This window comes from Elephas maximus, chromosome 9 (assembly GCF_024166365.1).
Source record: "Elephas maximus indicus isolate mEleMax1 chromosome 9, mEleMax1 primary haplotype, whole genome shotgun sequence".
Lineage (NCBI taxonomy): Eukaryota > Metazoa > Chordata > Mammalia > Proboscidea > Elephantidae > Elephas > Elephas maximus.
In genome coordinates this window covers 77,776,025-77,798,754 of record NC_064827.1, presented here as the reverse complement: position 1 = coordinate 77,798,754, position 22,730 = coordinate 77,776,025, and the positions used below count along the sequence as shown (strand labels likewise).

General features: G+C 40.0%; 1 protein-coding gene across 2 annotated transcripts in view; it reads right to left on the bottom strand.

The window, feature by feature from the left end:
- Positions 1-1,196: 1,196 nt before the first annotated feature.
- Positions 1,197-22,730, bottom strand: part of ZBTB43 (zinc finger and BTB domain containing 43) — a 30,591-nt gene continuing 9,057 nt past the window's right edge. For both annotated transcript variants that reach the window (XM_049896196.1, XM_049896197.1), the window contains one exon: positions 1,197-6,691. In XM_049896196.1, coding sequence (XP_049752153.1) covers positions 5,265-6,668 — 1,404 coding nt within the window. In that variant the 5' untranslated portion in view covers positions 6,669-6,691 and the 3' untranslated portion in view covers positions 1,197-5,264. The remainder of the gene's footprint in view (positions 6,692-22,730) is intronic.

Below are 22,730 nucleotides of genomic sequence, written 5' to 3'. Positions count from 1 at the left end.
GTGTGCCGTGGGGACCACTGCTTCATAGGTGGGCATTGCTGGACTGCTGGTAGCCAGGAGCCTAGGAAGGGTAACCAGGAGGGGGTGAAAGTGGGGGTAAGGAAGGGTCACCATGCTCAGGGCCTGAGCTGCTCAGTCAGGATGGACAGGCCTTGCCTCAGTCAACCAAGTCATTAAAGGCTATAAATGGTCCTTCTTGACTTCTTCCCCATACAGAAAACAGCTAAGCTAGCTGAAGCAATCTGCAGTTGGCTTCAAAATCAGCAACGGAGGAAAAAAAAAAAGAACCTCACAACAAACAGTGGTAACAGAAGGTTTGTGTGGGAAGATGGTTAAGTTTGATCTAAAACAAGCAGTATCTCTGCTAATAAGCTGTTGTTAGGAAATATGTGGGGCCCTCAGTGCCTGAAGCACTTTTAAAGAGCACTGCTGCTACTTCTCTAGGATTTGGATAGGGCGGTAAGATGAGTAAAGTGAGGGCAGGCAGAGACCCAACTACACAGCATGGAGGCCTTACAAAGCAGGCTAAAAACCACCACCATGTGTTGTAGCCATGGCTCCACCCACAGGTGCTTTATAACCTTTGATAATGTACCTAACTTCTCTGAATCACAGTTGGCTCGTGTGTGAAATGAGGATACCCACAGTATCAGCCAGGGTCCTGGCAGGAAATGGATAGCACACTCAAATGGGGGTAACTAAAGGGTGTTTCATAAAGGGATTATTTACAAGGGTGTGGGCAGGGTTAGGGAAATCCAATGAGGACAGTGAAGCACCCCTGGGCTGGTAAAGCTGAGTCAGGACTACTCCTAGGTTTGAAGGGACAAGAAAGGTGTGGTCACCAAATCCAGAGGCTGCCTGACAGGAGGTGTGGCCTTTGCCAGAGCAACTCAGCTACTGCCAACCACACCTGGTAGGAGGGAGCCATGGGAGTAAATCCTTCAGCTTCTGTCTCCTGTCATCTATCAATGTTCTCCCAGCACCTCTTTGGTGAATCTTGATTAGAGGCTAGAAGGACGGTCTGCAGAGGTCAGCCTTCTGGAGCAAAGTGCAGGGTGGGAGGGAGTGGGGAGTGAGTCCCAAGGAGCAAGCACGGAATATCCGGCACACCTCACTACCTAATGGGGTTGGTCGGAGTTTAAAATGAAATAATAATCTGGCACAGAAAATGGGAGCTCACTGCCTGTTTGATCAGACTGACATTTATTTATCAAAAGGCCATAATAAAACTTTTATTCTCAGGTGGCGAAAGCCAGAATGAAAACAAAGACATGTGGTCATCTATCCAGAGTGAAAAACAAAACTTTTACAAAGTTGACAGATAACATTTATTAAAACATGTCATACAAAAGGGCATGGTCTCTTCTATAAGAAGAAAATATTAAACAGTAACATTCAATTAAGTAAAACCATGCTGTACACTTAAGACAGCAATATATAAAGACAAAACTATTCAACTTTTGCAACACAGGCATAACATTTCACAAAATATCAATAAGATATGCACCTAATGATAATCTGTTTATCATCAAATGGTTTTGTGGCCTAAGAGTCACCTGACTTGCATAAATAAAGTAATTTTCTGGAAGAAACATCAGGAACCTCCTAAGAGGAAAGAAGGCAGCAGCAACTGACATTATGACACAGGCTTCAAGCACAACTAAAAAAAAAAAAAGTCACATTTTGTAAAATGTGTTCCAGCATCTTCCCACAGGGCACTATCAGTAGAGATTTGAAATAAGAAACATGTACCTTTAAATATATAGAGGAATAAAAAAACAAACCCTGGTTTCACTGAACAAAGTTAGTCACCTAACCAAGATCACAAAGTTAGTGGCACAGATTGAAGGGAGGTGGGGTGGTGTATGCTGCTTGGCTTCCAGCATTCCTAATTAATTATCAGAGACCTTATAAAATCAAACACCTGGATTTGGTGTGATGAAGCCCTCTCCATGTCACCAGGAGGCTGCAGCACATCACCTCCCCAGGGAAAACACAGCTCTGCTGCTTCTGCTCTGCCTCAAACTTCACTTCCGAAGCAACCTGGGGGGGGTGTGCTTGCTTCCACAGGAAGGAGCCATTGAGGCCAAGCAGCTTTGTCCAATAGCTAGAGCCAACTTAGGGTCAGTTTAGTTCAGCAAATGCCCACTAGAACAGAGGGGACCCTTTTGGGCAGACTCTTCTTATAAAAAAAAAAAAAAAAAAAGGAGGTGGCCAAAAGACGGTACTGGAGGCAGGTGAATCTAGAATAACAATCAAGAGGCTGAGACCCAGGAGCACCTGAGGGTAACCCACAACATTTGAGGAAAGGCTATCTCAGTCTTCCTTAGTTAGATGGTGATACCTACTTTACCAAGTGGACTATTATAATGTGAATATCTAAAACTAAAGGCATGGTATAAGTACTAATATTAAAAACCACCGGTGGTGCTTTGAAGCCCTTTCCCACTGGAACTGGAGAAAAACCACAGTTAAGATTCAAAGTAGGGGAAAAATACCTTGGTTACAGGCCATTGAAATGATCCCTGAAAGACTGTTTGGAAAATGTTACCCACAACTATCCAAACTGATTTGGAAGGATAAAGATTATCTAAAGCTGAACTGGGGCTAAAGAGAGAGATTATCACTCCAACCCAGGGTGAGGAGGAAAAAAAGGTAGTAATGCAGTATGATCTCCTAATCCTAAAAACTTAGTTTATAAAAATTCACTTTTAATATCCAAACTAAGGCAATCCCCTTCCCCTGCCTCTCTGAATATGACCAGCATTTCAGATGCCCAACTATCTCTCAGGGTCTGGTTAACCCAATTAGCAATCTCCAATTTTTACCAAAACCCAAAGTATCATAAAAACCTTAAAACAGTAGACGTGAGGAATTTACACCTTAAATTCTACATATAGTAGCTGATATACAGGTAAGGATTTCAATAAAAGATACCTCTCTCTTCACAAAACATTAAGTAAGTCCCAGTACAACTGACTGGTTCCAAAACACGCTCCCAAGGGTGGGCAATAACTCCTGGCTGAACAAAAGCTCTTTATCATGCCAAGGTACTGTGCTGACTTCAACATACTGAAGGACTATGATTTTTCCAGAATTTTCTCTTTCAGATTCTTCTCCCCAAATGTTCCAATGCTTCTTTGATATAACCTTTAAAGGAAAATAGCATATCAAAACTTCCGAACAGGCAGAAAATATTTTGCTAAAAATCACGGGAAAGGGTGATCAGCTTTTGGCAGAACAAAATGGCTTCACCACCTTAGTACCAAAACTCGTAGGAGTAATAAAACAATTTCTCCTACATAATGGCTAAGATCATAGCTAAAACCAAGTGGCCTCTAATATCAGAAAAGGAGAAGGCGCAATTGAGCTTGATTGTATAGTCACCTCTTTACACTTCTGTCAGGTACACAGAGAAAGGACTGTTAACTGGTGAAGTTTCAACACTAAAAGAAGACATTAATGTGGCAAACAACTGAGAGGTAAAATCTAGTTTCTAGGTTAAAAAACAATATATATATGTATATATATAATAGAGTTTTAAATACAAAGTGCTTTTTATATATCAAGAATGATACAGTGTTAGTGAATAGATCCCTGTTTTGTAATCTTGATTCTAAGAGTTAACTGGTAAATAAGGATTCTTTCTTTCCCCCTATTCAGACGATGTTCAACACGTAAACTCCTTGGTGTTAGTACCTTGAGGATCAGAGGCCATCGCCAGCAATGTCTACCACATTAGAGCAAAGCCAAGCTTTGAAAACAAAATTTCACCCCAAACTCAAGAAAAGTTATTTTTATTTTAAGGAAAAAGTTTCTACTTAGAATTTAGAATAGACCAGTAAGTTTATGGAAAAGTTGATATAGTAGTAGCACCTGGTCCTACCCTCGTAATAACTTCAGGTATATTACACAGCTTAGAAGCATTCTGAATATATGCTTTCTTTTTAACCTAAAACATCTGACTGATCGGCAGAAAAGAAAAGGTCTCAGAATAGATGCTTTTCTTGCTTTTTTGGTAGTTATAGCTATGTGGACTTGTAAATTTATGCAGCTTTATCTATAATTTGTGAGCATGAATTTGTAGACTACTTTGCTAAAATTAGGACTCCTTTCATCCTAAAGAACGGGCAGTATTAGCTCAAGGTACCCCTCCCTCTAAAAGAGCACCTGCCCACCAGTGTATTTTCAAGACTCCTCTTTTCTTGGGTAGTGCCTCCCTCACCCCAAGTATAACCTGTCACTCATAAAATTCTGCTTCTCTGCAACTCTTATTTTAACAGTTGAAGTGTCACTGTAGCACTCTATTAACTCCTGGAGTCAACAGGTAACTCTTGAGCCCTGGCTTTCAGCTCCTTCCCAATAACTGTAGTTCTTGACTGCCCTCGTCGGGAAGCACCACAGTCTAAGACAGGGCAACGGCTGGAGCAGCCAATGGTACTGCGGGCTAGACAGCTACTAGCCACTGAGCGGATCTCGCTATTGTGGGTGCTACAATTAAACGGGCTTTGGGACAGCAAACCAATTACTCGCACCCTAGAGAGAAAATTTTTTAAAGTAATGTTCGTACTAAAATACGGCTTTGCTTTATCAAGAGTCTGAAACACATTGTGACAGTGGCATCTTACAGAAATTGAAGCTTGTACCATAAGTTGTAGTTGTTCCATATTTTGAATATCACCTTCTTAGAATCTCCATAGTTTTAGCTAAAATACTCTTTAGAAAGAATAAAACCAGACAAGAGAGCTCTGTTAATAAATTTTCTCATTCTAGGAATCACATTATTTGTAGCTTTTACAAAAGTAGCATTTCATTCAGTGAAGCAGCTACCAAAACAAATCCACATTACCTAAGTATCTATAGTAAGAGCAAAATAAAATTTCAACATGACCTGGTAATAATGAGATCAAAAACTGCTGCCACCTGAAATGAAACTGGTGGGTGGGAGTCCAGTTCCAAGTGCAGGTGTCTACAGCACAAAGTCCACTTGCCTCAATCACAACTGGCATGAAGGTTTAAGTTGCCAGTCGGGAGGTGGGTTAACTTACCCCCATTACCTCCTCTAGGCTAGGACTGGAATATATAAAATATGAGGAATTAGATTTTTTTAATTGGCCTGCTTAGAGCTGGTCTTTCAGAAATATCTTCTTTCCTTTTTTAAAGCTTCTCTCATAATAGCAAGTAGCATGCATCATCTGTGCCCAGATTTGCATAATTACCATAGTTTATTTTTGTGCATGCCACTCAAGGGCCAGATCCTATTTTTAGTTAGCCTCAGTGGTATTCTGCTCAGCCTTTGCAGCTTCGTAGGACTTGGTACAAGAAGTCACATGCCTATGGAAACTGTCCCTCCACATAAATCTCTTTGCACAGATATTACACTCGTACGGCTTTATGCCTGTGTGAATTTTCATGTGTCCCACAAGATGATGCTTCATTTTGAATTTCTTACCACAGACACCACAGCCATAAGGCCGAAGACCGAGGTGCATGCTCATATGTCGATCTCTCTGACTCTTGTGAGTAAAACTTTTTCCACACTGACAAGGATACAGCTTGTCAGTGGCTGAGAATCCTAAGTGAGAAGCTTCTTCTTTAATTCCTGTTACCATTTCAATATTCTCACTGTAGCCTGCCGCTAGGGAAGTCTCCTGTCTGTGCCCAATTAGATTCCCATCCGACCTCTCTCCAGAAAACTCTTCCATGGAAGAGCCATAGAAATCCACCTGTTCATCATAATTGCTTTCCTCAGCCTGTTCCTCAAACTCTGCTTCTACTTTTTTTTCCCCAATGTGAAAGTCCTCCTCCACTCCTGAAGGCTGGATTGAATGCTCTGTCTGCATGGTATTGATGGACTCAGTGACCTGGTGCTCATCATAGGTGGCATGCACGTCCATGCCCTCGCAAGCCTGTTCAAAGCGCTCAGGCTTCACGTGGATCCAACGTTTGTGAGCCATTATGCTGGGCTTGCTGTACATGGGCCGGGTGTAGTGGAAGTCGGCGCTGTCACTGGCCCCCTCCTCCCCATCCTGGCTTGTCATCTCAGTGCTCAGCCGGTCATGCTCTGTGGATGAGTTGCTGGGAAGGTATTCATGCTCAGTGAGCTGAGAAGACAGCTCATCTTTGGTGCTTTCCTCTTCATTTTCTCCATCCCTCAGTTCCTGGGCTTTGGGGAAATCAGCATGCCCCCCTGAGCCCAGCTCAAAGCTCTCTACCAGACCATTATAACTACTGCTGCTTGGAGACTGGTGGTCACTGCCATGATTTAGCTTTTGACAAAGGACGGTAGGGTTTCCCTCTAAAACCTCAGTGCACTTGTCTACCACATGCCACATTTGGAGGAAGCTTGCTGCTGTTAAGTAACTAACAATTTCTGGAGCAGGCATTACTAGACGTCCTGTGTAACTAGATAGGAGAATGTTCTCAAACACTCTTGGGTTCATCACATCAGGTAAAACAATTCTCCTGCTGTTTTTCAGCAGTACCTGGTCAGAAAAGTAGGGTGAACTGGCAGCAAGAACAGCTTTGTGTGCCCGGAAAATATGGCCTTGGACAACAATGGAGACATCACATAATTGTCCCTGCTGGCGCTGCTGGTTCAGTTTCTGTAGAATGGTGCTGGAAAAATCAGGAAATTCTACTCGAAAAGAGTTTGTTCCAGGCTCCATTTCATCACAAATCTTGTTCCGTGCTACAAGAGAAATAAAAATTACTATTAATTACAGCTCAAAGCAAGTTTTTTTCCATCCTCTTCTGAATCACTAAGAAAACTAAGACGAGTTCCAAAGCTCCAAAAAGCCCCCTCGCTTGTGGGTACTAGTGAGGTAGAGCATTCATTCCCTCCTTGTCTTTCTAGAACTGTTCTGTAAGATTCTGGGCTCAGAATAAGGCTTCTGGTACAAATATGGCCAAAAGCAGTAATCATTCACCATTTTTCATTCTGTTAACTCTTGACTTTTTTTCTTATCGCTGTAGGTGAGAGAACAGAATCCACAAGCAACTGAATTTATAAGCTGTACAAATTCTCAAATAAAACAAAGAAAATATTGAAATATTTATACACTGAATATATTAATATTATTAAAATACTGGAACTTTTAAGAGGCTTCAGATTGAACTCACATTTGCCAAGGTGGGCTGAGGGGGTATGTGAAAATAGAATTGTGGGAAGAAGGAAAATATATGCAAAGGCTCTGAAGTAGAAATGAATTCTGCAATTTCAAGGAACTGAAAGGAGACCATTAGGCTAGAGTTCAGGGAGGGAGCAAAGAACAAAAGGGCTGGAGTGGAGAGGCCAAAAGGGCTGGAGTGGAGAGGCCAGACCAATGGTGCCATGGTAACTTCACCAAAAGGGCACACTTGCTGAGGCCCTGCAATATGAGGGTTTCTCTAGCTGATGTCAGAATCTTGGCCCTGTAGAAAGAGCTTCTGATGATGTGAAACAGAAGGAAATTTCAAGGTAAGATAGTCTTTATATCTGGGGGTCTAACTGTTCAGAGTTACAGACCAAACGAACAACAGCAAAAAAAAAAAAAAAAAAAACCCACTGCCATCAAGTCAATTCCAACTCATAGTGACCCTATAGGACAGAGCAGGGTTTCCCACAGGGTTTCTTAGTCATCTAGTGCTGCTATAACAGAAATACCACAAGTGAATGGCTTTAACAAAGAGAAATTTATTCTCTCACAGTCTAGTGGGTACAAGTTCAAATTGAGGGCATCAGCTCCAGGGGAAAGCTTTCTCTCTCTGGAGGAAGGTCCTTGTGATGCATCAGTCTTCCCTTGGTCTGGGAGCATCTCAGCGCAGGAACTTCAGGTCCAAAGGACACACTTTGTTCCCGGCACTGTTCTCTTGGTGGTCCCCAGGTCTCTCTGCTCGCTTCTCTCTCCTATATCTCAAAACAGACTGGCTTAAGACACTACCTGATCTTGTAGACCTCATCAATATAACTGCTGCTAATTCATCTTAATACATCATAGTGATAGGATTTACAACACATATGGAAATCACATTAGAAGATAAAATGGCAGACAGTCACACAAGGGAATCACGACCTAGCCAAGTTGACAGATATTTTTGAGGGACCAATTCAATCCGTCACAGTTTCCAAGGCTGTAAATCTTTTTGGAAGTAGACTGCCACATCTTTTTCCCACGGAGTGGCTGGTGGGTTTGAACCGCCAGTCTTCCAGTTAGCACTCAAGCACTTTAACCACTGTACCACCAGGGCTCCTCCACAGACCAAAGACAACAGTAAATACTGTCCCTGTAACTGAATGTACTCAATCTGAAGATAAAGTTATAGAAAAGAATAAGAGATTACCTGTGATATTACTGTTAATATATTTTGTAGGGTAAATCAAGCATTAGAGATCATTTCTACCAACAGCAATCAAAATTAAACTCTGTTAGAGATCCCCACAGTCCCATAGTAAATTAAAAAAAAAAAAAAACAAAAAACTAATAGATTTATCAGTGCTATTTGTCACCTCACTCTAATAGCACTATATTTCCTGCAAATAATGCTCCCCCCTCAACATACATAGAGCACCTAGGGAAATAATGCACACGAGGGTTCTGCGGCTGGCAAAAAAGTGTAACATGCATGTTATTTGCATAAAATACAGTATATTCAAAGATCCCTATATACCAAGTATTATAAATATAATACAAAAGAAACAGACAACCCAAATGAAGATTTAAAGTCGTTTTTGAGGGACAGGGAGAGATGTCAAGGGAAGAAACTAAAGTTTCTTGAGTAATTACTATATGAAGGGATTATACACCCCATTTTTTAATGTAATCTTTAGAATGACTTTGCTAATGTAGCTACTGATATTCTCAAGGTCAGCTATTTTAAGATACCAAAATATCAGATTATTAATTAATACTAATTTTAAAAGACAGTGTTTTTAGAATGGAGTGTCAATTTATGGTATTATGTACCTTAAAATAATAACAAAACAAAAATAGAAATGGAAGAAACTTATGTATTTTTAGTTTCAGAAGGAAAAGCTGACATAGAGTAAATATACATAAGAGGCATGTAGGTTCTGAGAACAGATTCTCTGTAAGATCTCACCACTGTGGAATTTTGTTTCTAGTTATGTGGGAAAAAAAGGAGGGGGGGTGAATTATATATGCATATGTAAAAAAAAATTATAGAAAGATGTAATAAAAGAAAACAAAAACTTTCTATCATTTATTCCTAGTGCCCTAAAAGGAATGCACGATAAACAAACTCCTGCATGTATTTCTAGAAACTTATCTACGTATACATCAGAAAAATCATATACATTCTTCAAAAACTCCACCCCAAATGGGTTCATTATCTGCATTCTATTCTGCACTCAGATTTTGTCACTTAATTATCTTGGATACTGTCCCACAAAAAGAGCCAATTCATTCTTTTTAATGGCTGTATAGCTTTCTACTATACGGATGCATAGTAATTTAAGCAGTTCTCTTCTGAATTTCAGTTGTTTGGGGTTTTAAAATGGTAAGTAATGCTTCAATGGATATTTGTATATAACTACCTTGACATACCTTTATAAATATCTACAGGGTAAATTTCTACCAACATAACTGCCAAGTCAAAGGGCTATGGATTGGACAATCTGATGTGTATTACCAAACTACTTTCCAGAAAGGCTGCACCAAGTCACACATCCACCAACAGTAAATGACCGTGTCTACCGCCCCATACCCTATTGACACTGGATGTTAACAAGAAAAAAGTTCCAAATCTCCTAAGTAAAAAATCCATTATTCATGTTCTTTTGATTTGCATGCCTTTAATTATGAATACCAGAAAGATGTTTACTTGTATTTTACTGAGTATCGACTGCGTGGATCATAACGAATTATGGATAACATTGGGAAGAACGGGAATTCCAAAACACTTAAAAGTGCTCATGTGGAACCTGTACAGAGACCAAGAGGCAATTGTTTAAACAGAACAAGGAGGCACTGCATGGTTTAAAATCACGAAAGGTGTGTGTCAGGGTTGTATCCTTTCACCATACTTACTCAATCTGTATGCTGAGCAAATAATCTCAAAAACTAGACTATATGAAGAAGAACACAGCATCAGGATTGGAGGAAGACTTATTAACAACCCACAATATGCGGATGACACAACTATCCTTGCTGAAAGCGAAGTAGACTTAAAGCACTTACTGATGAATAGCAAAGACTACTGCCTCCAGTAGGGATTACACCTCAACATAAAGAAACCAAAAATCCTCAAAACTGGACCAATAAGCAACATCTTGATGAACAGAGAAAAGACTGAAGTTGTCAAGGATTTCATTTTACTTGGATCCACAATCAACCCCCATAGAAACAGCAGTCAAGAAATCAAACAATGTATTGCATTGGGCAAATCTGCTGCAAAAGACTTCTTTAAACTATAAAAAAGCAAAGATGTCACTTTGAGGACTAAGGTGTGCCTGATCAAAGCCATGGTGTTTTCAATCACCTCATATGCATTGAAAGCTGGATAACGAATAAGGAAGACAGAAGAATTAATGCTTCTAAATTATGGTGTTGAAGAATATTGAAAATACCACAGACTGCCAGAAGAAATGCACAAATCTGTCTAGGAAGCACAGCCAGAATGCTTCTTAGAAGCGAGAATGTCTCACATACCTTGGGCATGTTATCAGGACGACCAGTCCCTGGAGAAGGACATCATGCTTGGTAAAGTAGAGGGTCAGTGAAAAAGAGGGAGACCTCAATGAGAGATGGACTGACACAGTGGCTGCAACAATGGGCTCAAACACAGCAATGATTGTGAAGATGGCGCAGGACTAGGCAGTGTTTCGTTCTGTGTACACAGGGTCACTATGAGTCAGAACTGACTCGATGGCGCCTAACAACACCAACAACAATTATGAATGAGACTCATGCTCTAAACAGGGCACTTGTATCTCCTCTTTCTATAAAGCATCAGTAATATCTTCTGTTCAAATAAATAAACTGGACTATTCATCTTTTTTTTTTTTAATAATTTTTATTGTGCTTTAAGGGAAAGTTTACAAATCAAGTCAGTCTGTCACACAAAAGCCTATATACACCTTACTACATACTCCCATTTACTCTCCCCCTAATGAGTCAGCCCGCTCCCTCCCTCCAGTCTCTCCTTTTGTGACCGTTTTGCCAGTTTCTAACCCTCTCTACCCTCCCATCTCCCCTCCAGACAGGAGATGCCAGCACAGTCTCAAGTGTCCACCTGATACAAGTAGCTCACTCTTCACCAGCATCTCTCTCCTACCCATTGTCCAGTCCCTTCCATGTCTGATGAGTTGTCTTCGGGAATGGTTCCTGTCCTGGGGCAACAGAAGGTTTGGGGACCATGACCGCCGGGATTCCTCTAGTGTCAGTCAGACCATTAAGTCTGGTCTTTTTATGAGAATTTGGGGTCTACATCCCACTGATCTCCTGCTCCCTCAGGGGTTCTCTGTTGTGCTCCCTGTCAGGGCAGTCATCGGTTGTGGTCGGGCACCATCTAGTTCTTCTGGTCTCAGGATGATGTAAGTCTCTGGTTCCTGTGGTCTGTCTGTCTCTTGGGCTCATAGTTATCATGTGACCTTGGTGTTCTTCATTCTCCTTTGATCCAGGTGGGTTGAGACCAATTGATGCATCTTAGATGGCCGCTTGTTAGCATTTAAGACCCCAGACGCCACACTTCAAAGTGGGATGCAGAATGTTTTCATAATAGAATTTATTTTGCCAATTGACTTAGAAGTCCCCTTAAGCCATTGAACTATTCATCTTGATTGGTAGTTTTTTTTAATTCAAAAATTAACCCCTTGTTTTATGCTGTAGTTTTTTTTTCCAGTTTGCTGACTTTATGGAATTTTTTTGTCACAATATAATTTACGTAAATTAACCAATCTTTGCTCTTATGATTCTCGCATTTTCTGTCAGGCTTAGAAAGGCCTTCCCCACTCCAACAATATTTTAAGAAAATGAAAAGAGTTAAAGATATACCTTATTTTATTATGCTTCACTTTATTGTACTTCACAGATACTGTGTATTTTACAAATTGAAGGTCTGTGGCAACCCTGTATCAAGCAAGTCTTACTAGTGCCATTTCTCCAACAGCATGGGTTCACTGAGTGACTCTGTGTCACATTTTGGTAACTCCTGCATTATTTCAAACTGTTATGGTGATCTGTGATATTTGATGTTACTATTGTAATTGCTTTCGGGCACCACAAACCCTGCCCATATAAGACAATGAACTTAATAAATGTTGTGTGTGTTCTGACTGCTCCTATGACCCACTTTCTCCCTCTCCTTGGGCCTCCCTATTCTCTCAAACACAATATTGAAATTAGGCCAATTAATAACCCTACAATGGCTTCTAAGTGTTCAAGTAAAAGGAAGAATGGCACATCTCTCACTTTAAATCAAAAGCTAGAAATGATTAAGCTTAGTAAGGAAGGCATGTAGAAAGCTGAGATAGGCTGAAAGCTAGGCCTCTTGGGCCAGTTAGCCAAGTTGTGGATACAAAGGAAAAGCTCTTGAAGGAAAGTCAAAGTGTTATTCCATTGAACACACGAATGATAAAGCGAAACAGCCTTTTTGCTGATATGGAGAAAGTTTTAGTGGTTTGTATAGAAGATCAAACCAGCCACGACATTCCCTTAAGCCAAAGTCGAATCCAGAGCAAGGGCCTAACTCTTCAGTTTTATGAAGCCTGAGAGAGATGAGGAAGCTGCAGAAAAAAAGTAGGAAGCTAGCAGAGGTTGGTTCATGAGGTTTAAGGTAAGAAGCCCTCCCTGTAACATAAAAGTACAAGGCGAAGCAGCAAGTGCTGATATAGTAGTTGCAGCAAGTTATCCAGAAAATCTAAGATAACTGAAGGTAGCTACACTGAACAACAGAATTTCAGTGTAGATGAAACTGTTTCATACTGGAAGAAGACGCCATCTAGGACTTTCATAGCTAGGGAGGAGAAGTCAATGTCTGGCTTCAAAGGACAGGCTAACTCTCTTGTTAGGAGCTAATGCAGCTGGTGACTTTAAGTTGAAGCCAATGAACATTTACCATTCTGAGTCCTAGGGCCCTTAAGAACTATGTTAAATCTACTCTGGCTGTGCTCTATACATGGAACAACAAAGCCTGGATAACAGCACATCTGTTTACAACATGGTTTACTGTTTTAAGCCCACTGTTGAGGCCTACTGTTCAGAAAAAAAGATTTGTTTCAAAATATTACTGCTTACTGACAATGCACCTGGTCACCCAAGAGCTCTCATGGAGATATACAAGGAGATTAACGTTTTCATGCCTGCTAACACAACATCCATTCTGCAGCCCATGGATCAAGGAGTAATTTTGACTTTCAAGTCTTATTATTTAAGAAATACATTTCATAAGGCTACCAAAAGGTCAGAAGTTTGAATCTACCAGATGCTCCTTGGAAGCTCTATGGGGCAGCTCTACTCTGTCCTATAGGGTCACAATGAGTCAGAATTGACTTGATGGCAACCGTTTTTTTTTTTTTTGGGGGGGGGGGGTTTATAGCTGCCATGGTGATTCTTCTGATGAATCTGGGCAAAGTAAATTGAAAACTTTCTGGAAATGATTCACCATTCTAGATGACATTAAGAACATTTATGACTCATGGGAGGAGGCCTAAATACCAACATTAACAGGAACCCGGAAGCAGTTCATTCCAACCCTCATGGATGACTTTGAGAGGCTCAAGATTTCAGTGGAAGAAGTAACTGCACCTGCTGTGGTAACAGCAAGAGAACTAGAATTAGAAGTGGAGCTTGAAGACATGACCGAATTGCTGCAATCCCATGATAAAACTTTAACAGAAAAAGAGTTGCTTCTTATGGATGAGCAAAAAAAAAGGTTTCTTGAGACAGAATATGCTCCTCGTGAAGATGCTGTGAACATTGTCTAAATGACAACAAAAGATTTAGAATATTACATAAACTTAGTTGATAAAGCAGCAGCAGAGTTTGAGAAGCCTGACTCCAATTCTGAAAGAGGTTCTACTGTGGGTAAAACACTATTAAACAGTCGCGTGCTAGAGAAATCTTTTGTGAAAGAAGAATCAATTGATGTGGCAAACTTCATTGTTGTCTTATTTTAAGAAGTTGCCACAGCCACCCCAACCTTCAGCGGCTACCACCCTAATCAGTCAGCAGCCATCAACACTGAGGCAAGATGTCTACCAGCAAAAAGATTACGACTTGCTGAAGGCTCAGATGATGGTTAGCATTAAGCAATGAAGTGTATTTCTTAATAAAGGTATGTACATTGTTTTTTAGACATAATGCTACTACTGTACACTTTAAAGACTACAGTATAGTGTAAACATAATTTTTATATGCACTGGGAAACAAAAAAATTTGTGTGACGCACTTGATTGTGATATTCACTTTATTGCCGTCTTTAACGGAACCTGCAGTATCTCTGAGGTATGCCTGTATTTAGTTTTTTTCCAGGTATAATTTTTAAAAAGCATTTAAACCTTTAATTTACAAAGAGTTTGTTTTGGTATAAGGAGTAAGGTTGGGATCAAGGCCTTTTCCCTCCAAAATCATTAGCCTATTTTTTCAACACCATTTATTAAATAACCCATTGTTTTCCTCATAGATTTCAAGTATCTACTGTGAAATTTAAATAACAGAATAAGACTTTTAAAAACAGTTCTACAAAAAATAAATGTCATGTATCTTTATTTGTAACAGTATCAACGTAGTAACAGTCCTTATATTTTAATAGGTACCTGACCTTTGCTCTTAACTTTGGATGAGTGTGGCATTTCTATACATTCCCTGTCCTTAGTAGTATGTAAAACCCAAACCTCTCCTACAGGTTTTCCTGCTATATAAGCAATATTTGCAAACTCACGGGCAGCTGTGACCTATATTAAAAGTACAGTTGCTGTTTCAATTGCTTAAGACTTCCATAGAAGTAATTAACTCACTTAAAAAAAAATCACAAAGCACTATATACAAGGCACTGTTGAGGATTTGAAAGATGATCAAGAAATGTTACTGTCTTTAGAGAACTTATAATTTTGTAAAACCCAAAAAAACCCACGGCCGTCGAGTTGAGAAACACATGTGCATAATGCTGTCATTCGAGGTAACCCAAACCAAAACGAAACCCAGTGCCATTGACTCGATTCCGACTCATAGCGACCCTAAAGAACAGAGTAGAACTACCCCACAGAGTTTCCAAGGAGCACCTGGTGGATTTGAACTGCCAACCCTTTGGTTAGCAGCCACAGCACTTAACCACTATGCCACCAGGGTTTCCATTCAAGGTAAAGCCTGCTAAGAGTATAAGAGAGTTATAAACTCAGAAAGAATTCAGAGAAGGGGACCTGGTGTGTCCTACAGTTATATTTACTATACTATAAACTTTAGTATAAGAGGAAGACTTAAAGGTAGGCATATAATTCTTCTCATCTACAATACACTGGCTGAAATAATCCAAGAAATAAGAAAAATGAGCCTAAATCCTACAAACTAGAGAATAGTGCTATCCACATATCACAAACTATTTTTTAAAATAATTTGTATTGTGCTTTAAGTGAAAGTTTACAAATCAAGTCAGCCTCTCACACAAAAACCCATATACACCTTGCTACACACTCCCAATTACTCTCCCCCTAATGAGACAGCTCGCTCTCTCCCTCCACTCTCTCTTTTTGTGTCCATTTTGCCAGCTTCTAACCCCCTCCACCCTCTCATTTCCCCTCCAGGCAGGAGATGCCAACATAGTCTCAAGTGTCCACCTGATCCAAGAAGCTCACTCCTCACCAGCATCCCTGTACAACCCATTGTCCAGTCCAATCCATGTCTGAAGAGTTGGCTTCAGGAATGGTTCCTGTCCTGGGCCAACAGAAGGTCTGGGGGCCATGACCACCAGGGTCCTTCCAGTCTCAGTCAGACCATTAAGTCTGGTCTTATGAGAATTTGGGGTCTGCATCCCACTGCTCTCCTGCTCCCTCAGGCGTTCTCTGTTGTGTTCCCTGTCAGGGCTGTCATTGGTTGTGGCCGGGCACCATCTAGTTCTGGGGGTCTCAGGATGATGTAGTTGCTGGTTCATGTGGTCCTTTCTGCCTCTTGGGCTCGTAATCGCCTTGTGTCCTTGGTGTTCTTCATTCTCCTTTGATCCAGGTGGGTTGAGACCAATTGATGCATCTTAGATGGCTGCTTGCTAGCAGTTAACACCCCAGAAGCCACTCTTCAAAGTGGGATGCAGAATGTTTTCTTAATAGATTTTATTATGCCAATTTACACAGATGTCCCCTGAAACCATGGTCCCCAGACCCCTGCCCCTGCAACAGTGACCTTCGAAGCATTCAGTTTATTCAGAAAACTGCTTTTGGTTTAGTCCAGTTGTGCTGACCTCCCCTGAATTGTGTGCTATCTTTCCCTTCACCTAAAGTAGTTCCTATCTACTATCTAATTAGTGAATGCCCCTCTCCCACCCTCCCTCCCTCCCCCTCTCATAACCACAAAAGAATATTTTCTTCTCAGTTTAAACTATTTCTCAAGTTCTTGTAATATAATAGTGGTCTTATACAATATTTGTCCTTTTGCAACTGACTAATTTCACTCAGCATAATGCCTTCCAGGTTCCTCCATGTTATGAAATATTTCACAGATTCATCACTGTTCTTTATCATGCATAGTATTCCATCGTGTGAATACACCATAATTTATTTATCCATTCATCCGTTGATGGGGACCTTGGTTGCTTCCATCCTTTTGCTATTGTAAACAGTGCTGCAATAAACATGGGTGTGCATATATCTGTTCGTGTAAAGGCTCTTATTTCTCTAGGATATATTCCAAGGAATGGGATTGCTGGGTCATATGGTAGTTCTAATTTCTAGTTTTTTAAGTAAGTGCAAAATCGATTTCCAAAGTGACTGTACCATTTTACATTCCCACCAACAGCACATATCACCAACTTTTAAGAACCTGGAGATAGGGCTAAATTAAAGGGAGATAATGCCCCTGCAACTCCACCTGCTAAAAGCCAGGGTGGGCCATGGGACAGGTTCTGCAGATTGGCAAGATTCAGAGGTGGCTGCATTGGGATACCAAAGATTGTACACTGCCTCACCAGGAAAAAAAAAGTCTTGACATGAGAGGGTGGGGCTCAGGAGCCCAAGAAGGAGGCAAAGGCATAGTCATCATTTGCCGCCTGGGCCAAAGAGACTAAAAGTAGGACCCTGGTATTACAATTTCACCAACAGAAGAAAGTGCACAGAAACTAAGCTCTCCTTCTAAGAGTGCCTAAGGCCTAAGCTTCAGCCCCAGTCATCTCACTCAAGCTAACCTCTGGTGTCAACTGGTTCAGTGCGTCCTCCAGCTTAAGTGCTATGATTCTAACAGCATTCAGGTAGACAGTGAGGGACTCAGAACAACCCACTCGGAATGAAGAAAAAATTTCAGACTTGAATAAAAGAAGATGAGACAAGACAGCAGAATGATATGAGAAAACAGCAGACTAAATTAATGACAAGATGTAAAGGAAACTAATAACAGAATCGAAGTTTGAACAAGCAATAAGGCACAGAATTGAGACTGTAGAAAATGGAATCAATAATGTGGAAGGCACTTTGGGCAACTTCTATAAGAACACAGGAAAAGGTTAAAATATGAAACGGTGCGAGAGAAAATAATAGGAGAACAGAGACTAGAGACCCAATGTATGGTTAATTAGTGTTCTTGGAAGAAAGAACAAAATGAATGGAGTAGATGTAATAAACAAAATGTTTAACAGAAGAAAGCTTTCCTGAGAGGAAAACCTTGAGTAGATTATTCAGAAGAGTCTTGTTTCAGTCAGTAAAAAAAAAAAACCAAACCCAACCTGTTGCCATTGAGTTGATTCCAACTCATAGCAACCCTACAGGGCAGAGTAGAACTGCCCCACAGAGTTCCCAAGGAGTGCCTGGTGGACTCGAATTGCCAGCCTTTTGGTTAGCAGCTGTAGCTCTTAACCTCTACGCCACCCTAGACTAAATGCAGCTCTGGTCCTGCCAAACAAAACTTAAAGGGAAGCCTCGAAAGGATCAATCTGTTTCCAAGTAGCTTAACTGTGTTCCAGAACAAGAATATCTACGTGATACAAAAATATCTAGCACCCAACAAGGTAAAATTCATGCCTGGCATTTAATAAAAACAAACAAACAAACAAACACCATGCATGCAAAGAAAAAATAGAATCCATAATAAGGAGGGGAAAAAAAAATCAAGAGAAACAAACTCAGAAATGACAAAGATTTATACAGTTGGGAGACAATTCTACATTCCATATGTTCAAGAAAGTAAAGATTAAAAATATTAGGTAGAGACACAGTAGATATAAGAAAAAGAGCAAATCAAACTCCTAGAAATGAAAAATACACTGAATGGAATAACAGCAGAATTGAAACTGCAGAAGAAAAAATTAGTGAACTTGAAAACAGCAACAGAAACTACCCAAAACGAAACACAAAAGAGAAAAAAAAAAAAATGAACAGAGCATTAGTTAGCTGCGGGACAATGTCAAAATGCCTGATATGCATGTAATTGGAGTCTCTGAGGTGGGGAGAGACAAAAAACTATTTGAAGAAATAATAGCCAAAACCTTTCCAAATTTGATGAAAACGATAAACCTAAGGAGTTCAACAAACCCCAAGCACAAAAAACATTAAGAAAACTAAACCAATGCAAGTCATGATCAAATCACTTAAAAACCAGTGATGAAAAGAAGATTTTACCTCTAGACAAAAGACCAATAAGGAAAGACAGGATGTGAACAATACTATAAGCCAACTAGACATAACATGCATATAACATTTCACCCAATGGTAACAGCACAATACACATTCTCCTGTGTACATGGACCATTCTCTAAGATAGACCACACACAAGGTCACAAAACAAATCTGAAACTTAAAAAAGACTGAACTCATATACACAGTATCTTCTCTAGTCACAATGGAATGAAACTAGAAATCAGTAACAAGGAAAACTGGAAATCTCACAAATATTCAGAAATTAAATAACACACTATTAAAGATCCAGTGGTTCAAAGAAGAAATCACACAGGAAATGAGAAAATACTTAGGAGATAAATGAAAATAGAAGCATTAAAAAAGAAAAAAGATCTCAAATCAATAACCTAACTTTACAACTTGAGGAACTAGAAAAAGAAGAGCTCACTAAACCCAAAGCTGCCAGAAAGAAGGAAATAACAAAGATTAGAGTGTAGATAAATAAAATAGAGAACAGAAGAATAATAGAATCAATGAAATCAGAAAGTTGGTTCTTTGAAAGGATCAACAGAATCAACAAAGCTCCAGCTAGACTGACAAAGAAAAAAAAAAGAGAAGATGCAAATAACTAAAATCAGCAAGGAAAAGTGGGGTATTACTACTGGCCCTGCAGAAACAAAAAGGATCATAAGAGAATGCTGCAAACAATTGTATACCAATTAATTATATAACCTAGATGAAATGGACATATTCCTACAAACACATAAGCTACCTAAATTGATTTCAAGAAGGAATACAAAATCTCAACAGACCTGTAACAAGTGAAGAGATTGGGTCAGTAATCAAAAACCTCCTAACAAAAGTTCCAAACCAGATGGTTTCACTGGGTATTTCTACCAAACATTTAAACAATTGATACCAATCCTTCTTAAATCCTTCCAAAAAATAGAAGAGGAAACACTTCCTAACTCATACTATGAGATCCGCATAATCCAGGTATCAAAGCCAGACAAAGATGCCACAGATCAACACCCCTTAAAACACACTTGCGAAAAATTCTCAGCAAATACTAACAAACTGAATCCAATAGCATATTAAAAGCTTTATACACCATGTCCAAATGGGATTTAACCCAGGAACGCAAGCGTGGTTCAACATAAGAAAATTAATCAACATAATACAAGCCACATTAATAAAACAAAGGAAAACAAACACATGATCATCTCAACTGATGCACAAAAGGCATCTGACAAAATCTAATACCCTTTCAGGATAAAAACATTCAACAAGATAGGAATAGAAGGGAAATTACTCAACAAGATAAAGAGTGTTTATGAAAAACCAACAGAGAACCTCATACGAAGTGGAGAAAGACTGAAAGCTTTCCCTCTAAGACCAGGAACAAGACAAGGATGCCCACTTTCACCACTGCTATTATTCAGTATTTTACTGGAAGTTCTAGCTAGAGCAATTAGGTAAGAGAAAGAAATAAAAGGCACCCATGTCAGAACACAACAAGGAATCCCAGATGGAGCAGGAGAACAGTGGGATGCAGATCTCAAATTCTTATAAAAAGACCAGACTTAATGGTCTGACACTAGAGGGACGCCAGAGGTCATGGTCCCCAGACCTTTTGTTAGCCCAAGACTGGAACCACTCCCAAAGCCAACTTTTCAGACAGGGATTGGACTGGGCTATAAGAAAAAAAATGATACTGGTGAGGAAAGAGCTTCTTGGGTCAAGTAGACACATGAGACTATGTGGGCAGTTCCTGTCTAGAGGTGAGATGATAAGGAAGAGGAGGACAGGAGCTGGTTGAATGGACACAGGGAATACAGGGTGGAGAGGAGGAGTGTGCTGTCTCATTAGGGGGACAGCAGCTAGGAATACACAGCAAGGTGTGTTCAAGTTTTTGTATGAGAGACTGACTTGATTTGTAAACTTTCACTTGAAAGCACAATAAATAAAACAAAATAAAAGGAAAAAAAAAAGGTACCCATATCAGAAAGAAGTAGAACTACCCTATTTTCATCCAAATAACACATATCTTCTGCACTGAGGAGGGAGCGCTTGGCAAACAAACATAGGAGGCACATTATTTGGGTAAAATGCTGTATCTTTATTTGCAGATGACATGATCCTATAAGTAGAAAAGCCCAAAGAATTCAAAAGAAAGTTACTAGAGCTCATAAATGAGTTCCACGAAGTCACAGGGTACAACATCAACACACAAAAATCAGTTTAGTTACTATATAGCAGCAATGAACAATTTAAAAAGGAAATTAAAAAAACAATTGCATTTACAATAGTATCTAAAAAGAATAAATTACCTAGGAATAAATTTAACCAGGAGGATAAAAGACTTATACACTGAAAACTATGAAACACTGTTGAAAAAATGAAAGAACTTATAAATAAATTGTAAAGACATCCTGGCTTCATGGATTGGAAAATTTAATACTGTCAAGATGTCAATACTACCCAAAGTGATCTATAGATTCAATGCAATCCCTATGAAAATGGAAACAGCCTCTTTTGCAAAAATGGAAAGCCAATCCTCAAATTTCATGAGAAATTACAAGGGGTCTCTACAGTCAAAGAAATCTTGAAAAAGAAGAACAAGGCAGGACTCACACTTCCCAATTCCCAAATGTACTCTAAGGCTACAGTAACACAAACAGTCTGGTACTGGTGTAAGGATAGATATATAGACCAATGGAATAGAAGTGAGTCCAGAAATAAGCCTACACATCTATAGTCAACTGATTTTCGATAAAGGTGCTAAGTCCATTCAATGGAGAAGGAATAGTTTCATCAATAAATGGTGCTGGGACAAATGGATCTCCACATGTGAAAGAATAAAGCTGGACTCACACCTTACATCATACCCAAAAATTAACTCAAAATTGATCAATGCCCTAAATATAAGAACTGAAACCATGAAACTCTCAGAAAATACAGGGGTAAAGCTTCAGGATCTAGTTTTTTATTTTTATTGTGCTTTAAGTGAAAGTTTACAAATCAAGTCAGTATCTCATACAAAAACTTATATACACCTTGCTATACACTCCTAATTGCTCTCCCCCTAATGAAACAGCACACTCTTTCCCTCCACTCTCTTTTCGTGTCCATTTGGCCAGCTTCTGACCCCCCTCTGTCCTCTCATCTCCCCTCCAGATAGGAGATGCCAAAATAGTCTCATGTGTCTACTTGATCCAAGAAACTCACTCTTCACCTTTTCTATCCCACCGTCCTGTCCAATCCCTGTCTGAAGGGTTGGCTTTGAAAATGGTTCCTGTCTTGGGCTAACAGGTCTGGGGCCCATGACCACCCAGGTCCTTCTAGTCTCAGTCAGAACCATTAAGTCTGGTCTTTCTACGTGAATTTGGAGTCTGCATCCCACTGCTCTCTTGCTCCCTCAGGGGTTCTCTGTTTTCTTTCCTGTCAGGGCAGTCATTGACTGTAGCCAGGTACCATCTAGTTCTTCTGGTCTCAGACTGATGTAGTCTGTGCTTTATGTGGCCCTTTCTGCCTCTTGGGCTCATGATTACCTTGTGTCTTTGGTGTTCTTCATTCTCCTCTGCTCCAGGTGGGCTAAGACCAACTGATGCATCTTAGATGGCTGCTTGCTAGTGTTTAAAACCTCAGACGCCACTCTCCAAAGTGGGATGCAGAATGTTTTCTTAATAGGTTTTATTATGCCAATTGACTTAGATGTCCCCTGAAACCATGGTCCCCAAACCCCCGCCCCTGCTATGCTGGCCTTCGGAGCGTTCAGTTTATTCAGGAAACTTTTTTGCTTTTGGTTTAGGCCAGTTGTGCTGACCTCTCCTGTGCTGTATGTTGTCTTTCCCTTCACCTAAAATAGTTATCTGCTATCTAATTAGTGTATACTCCTTTCCCTCTCTCCCACCCCACCCCCACTCTCATAACCATCAAAGAATATTTTCTTCTCTGTTTAAACTATTTCTCGAGTTCT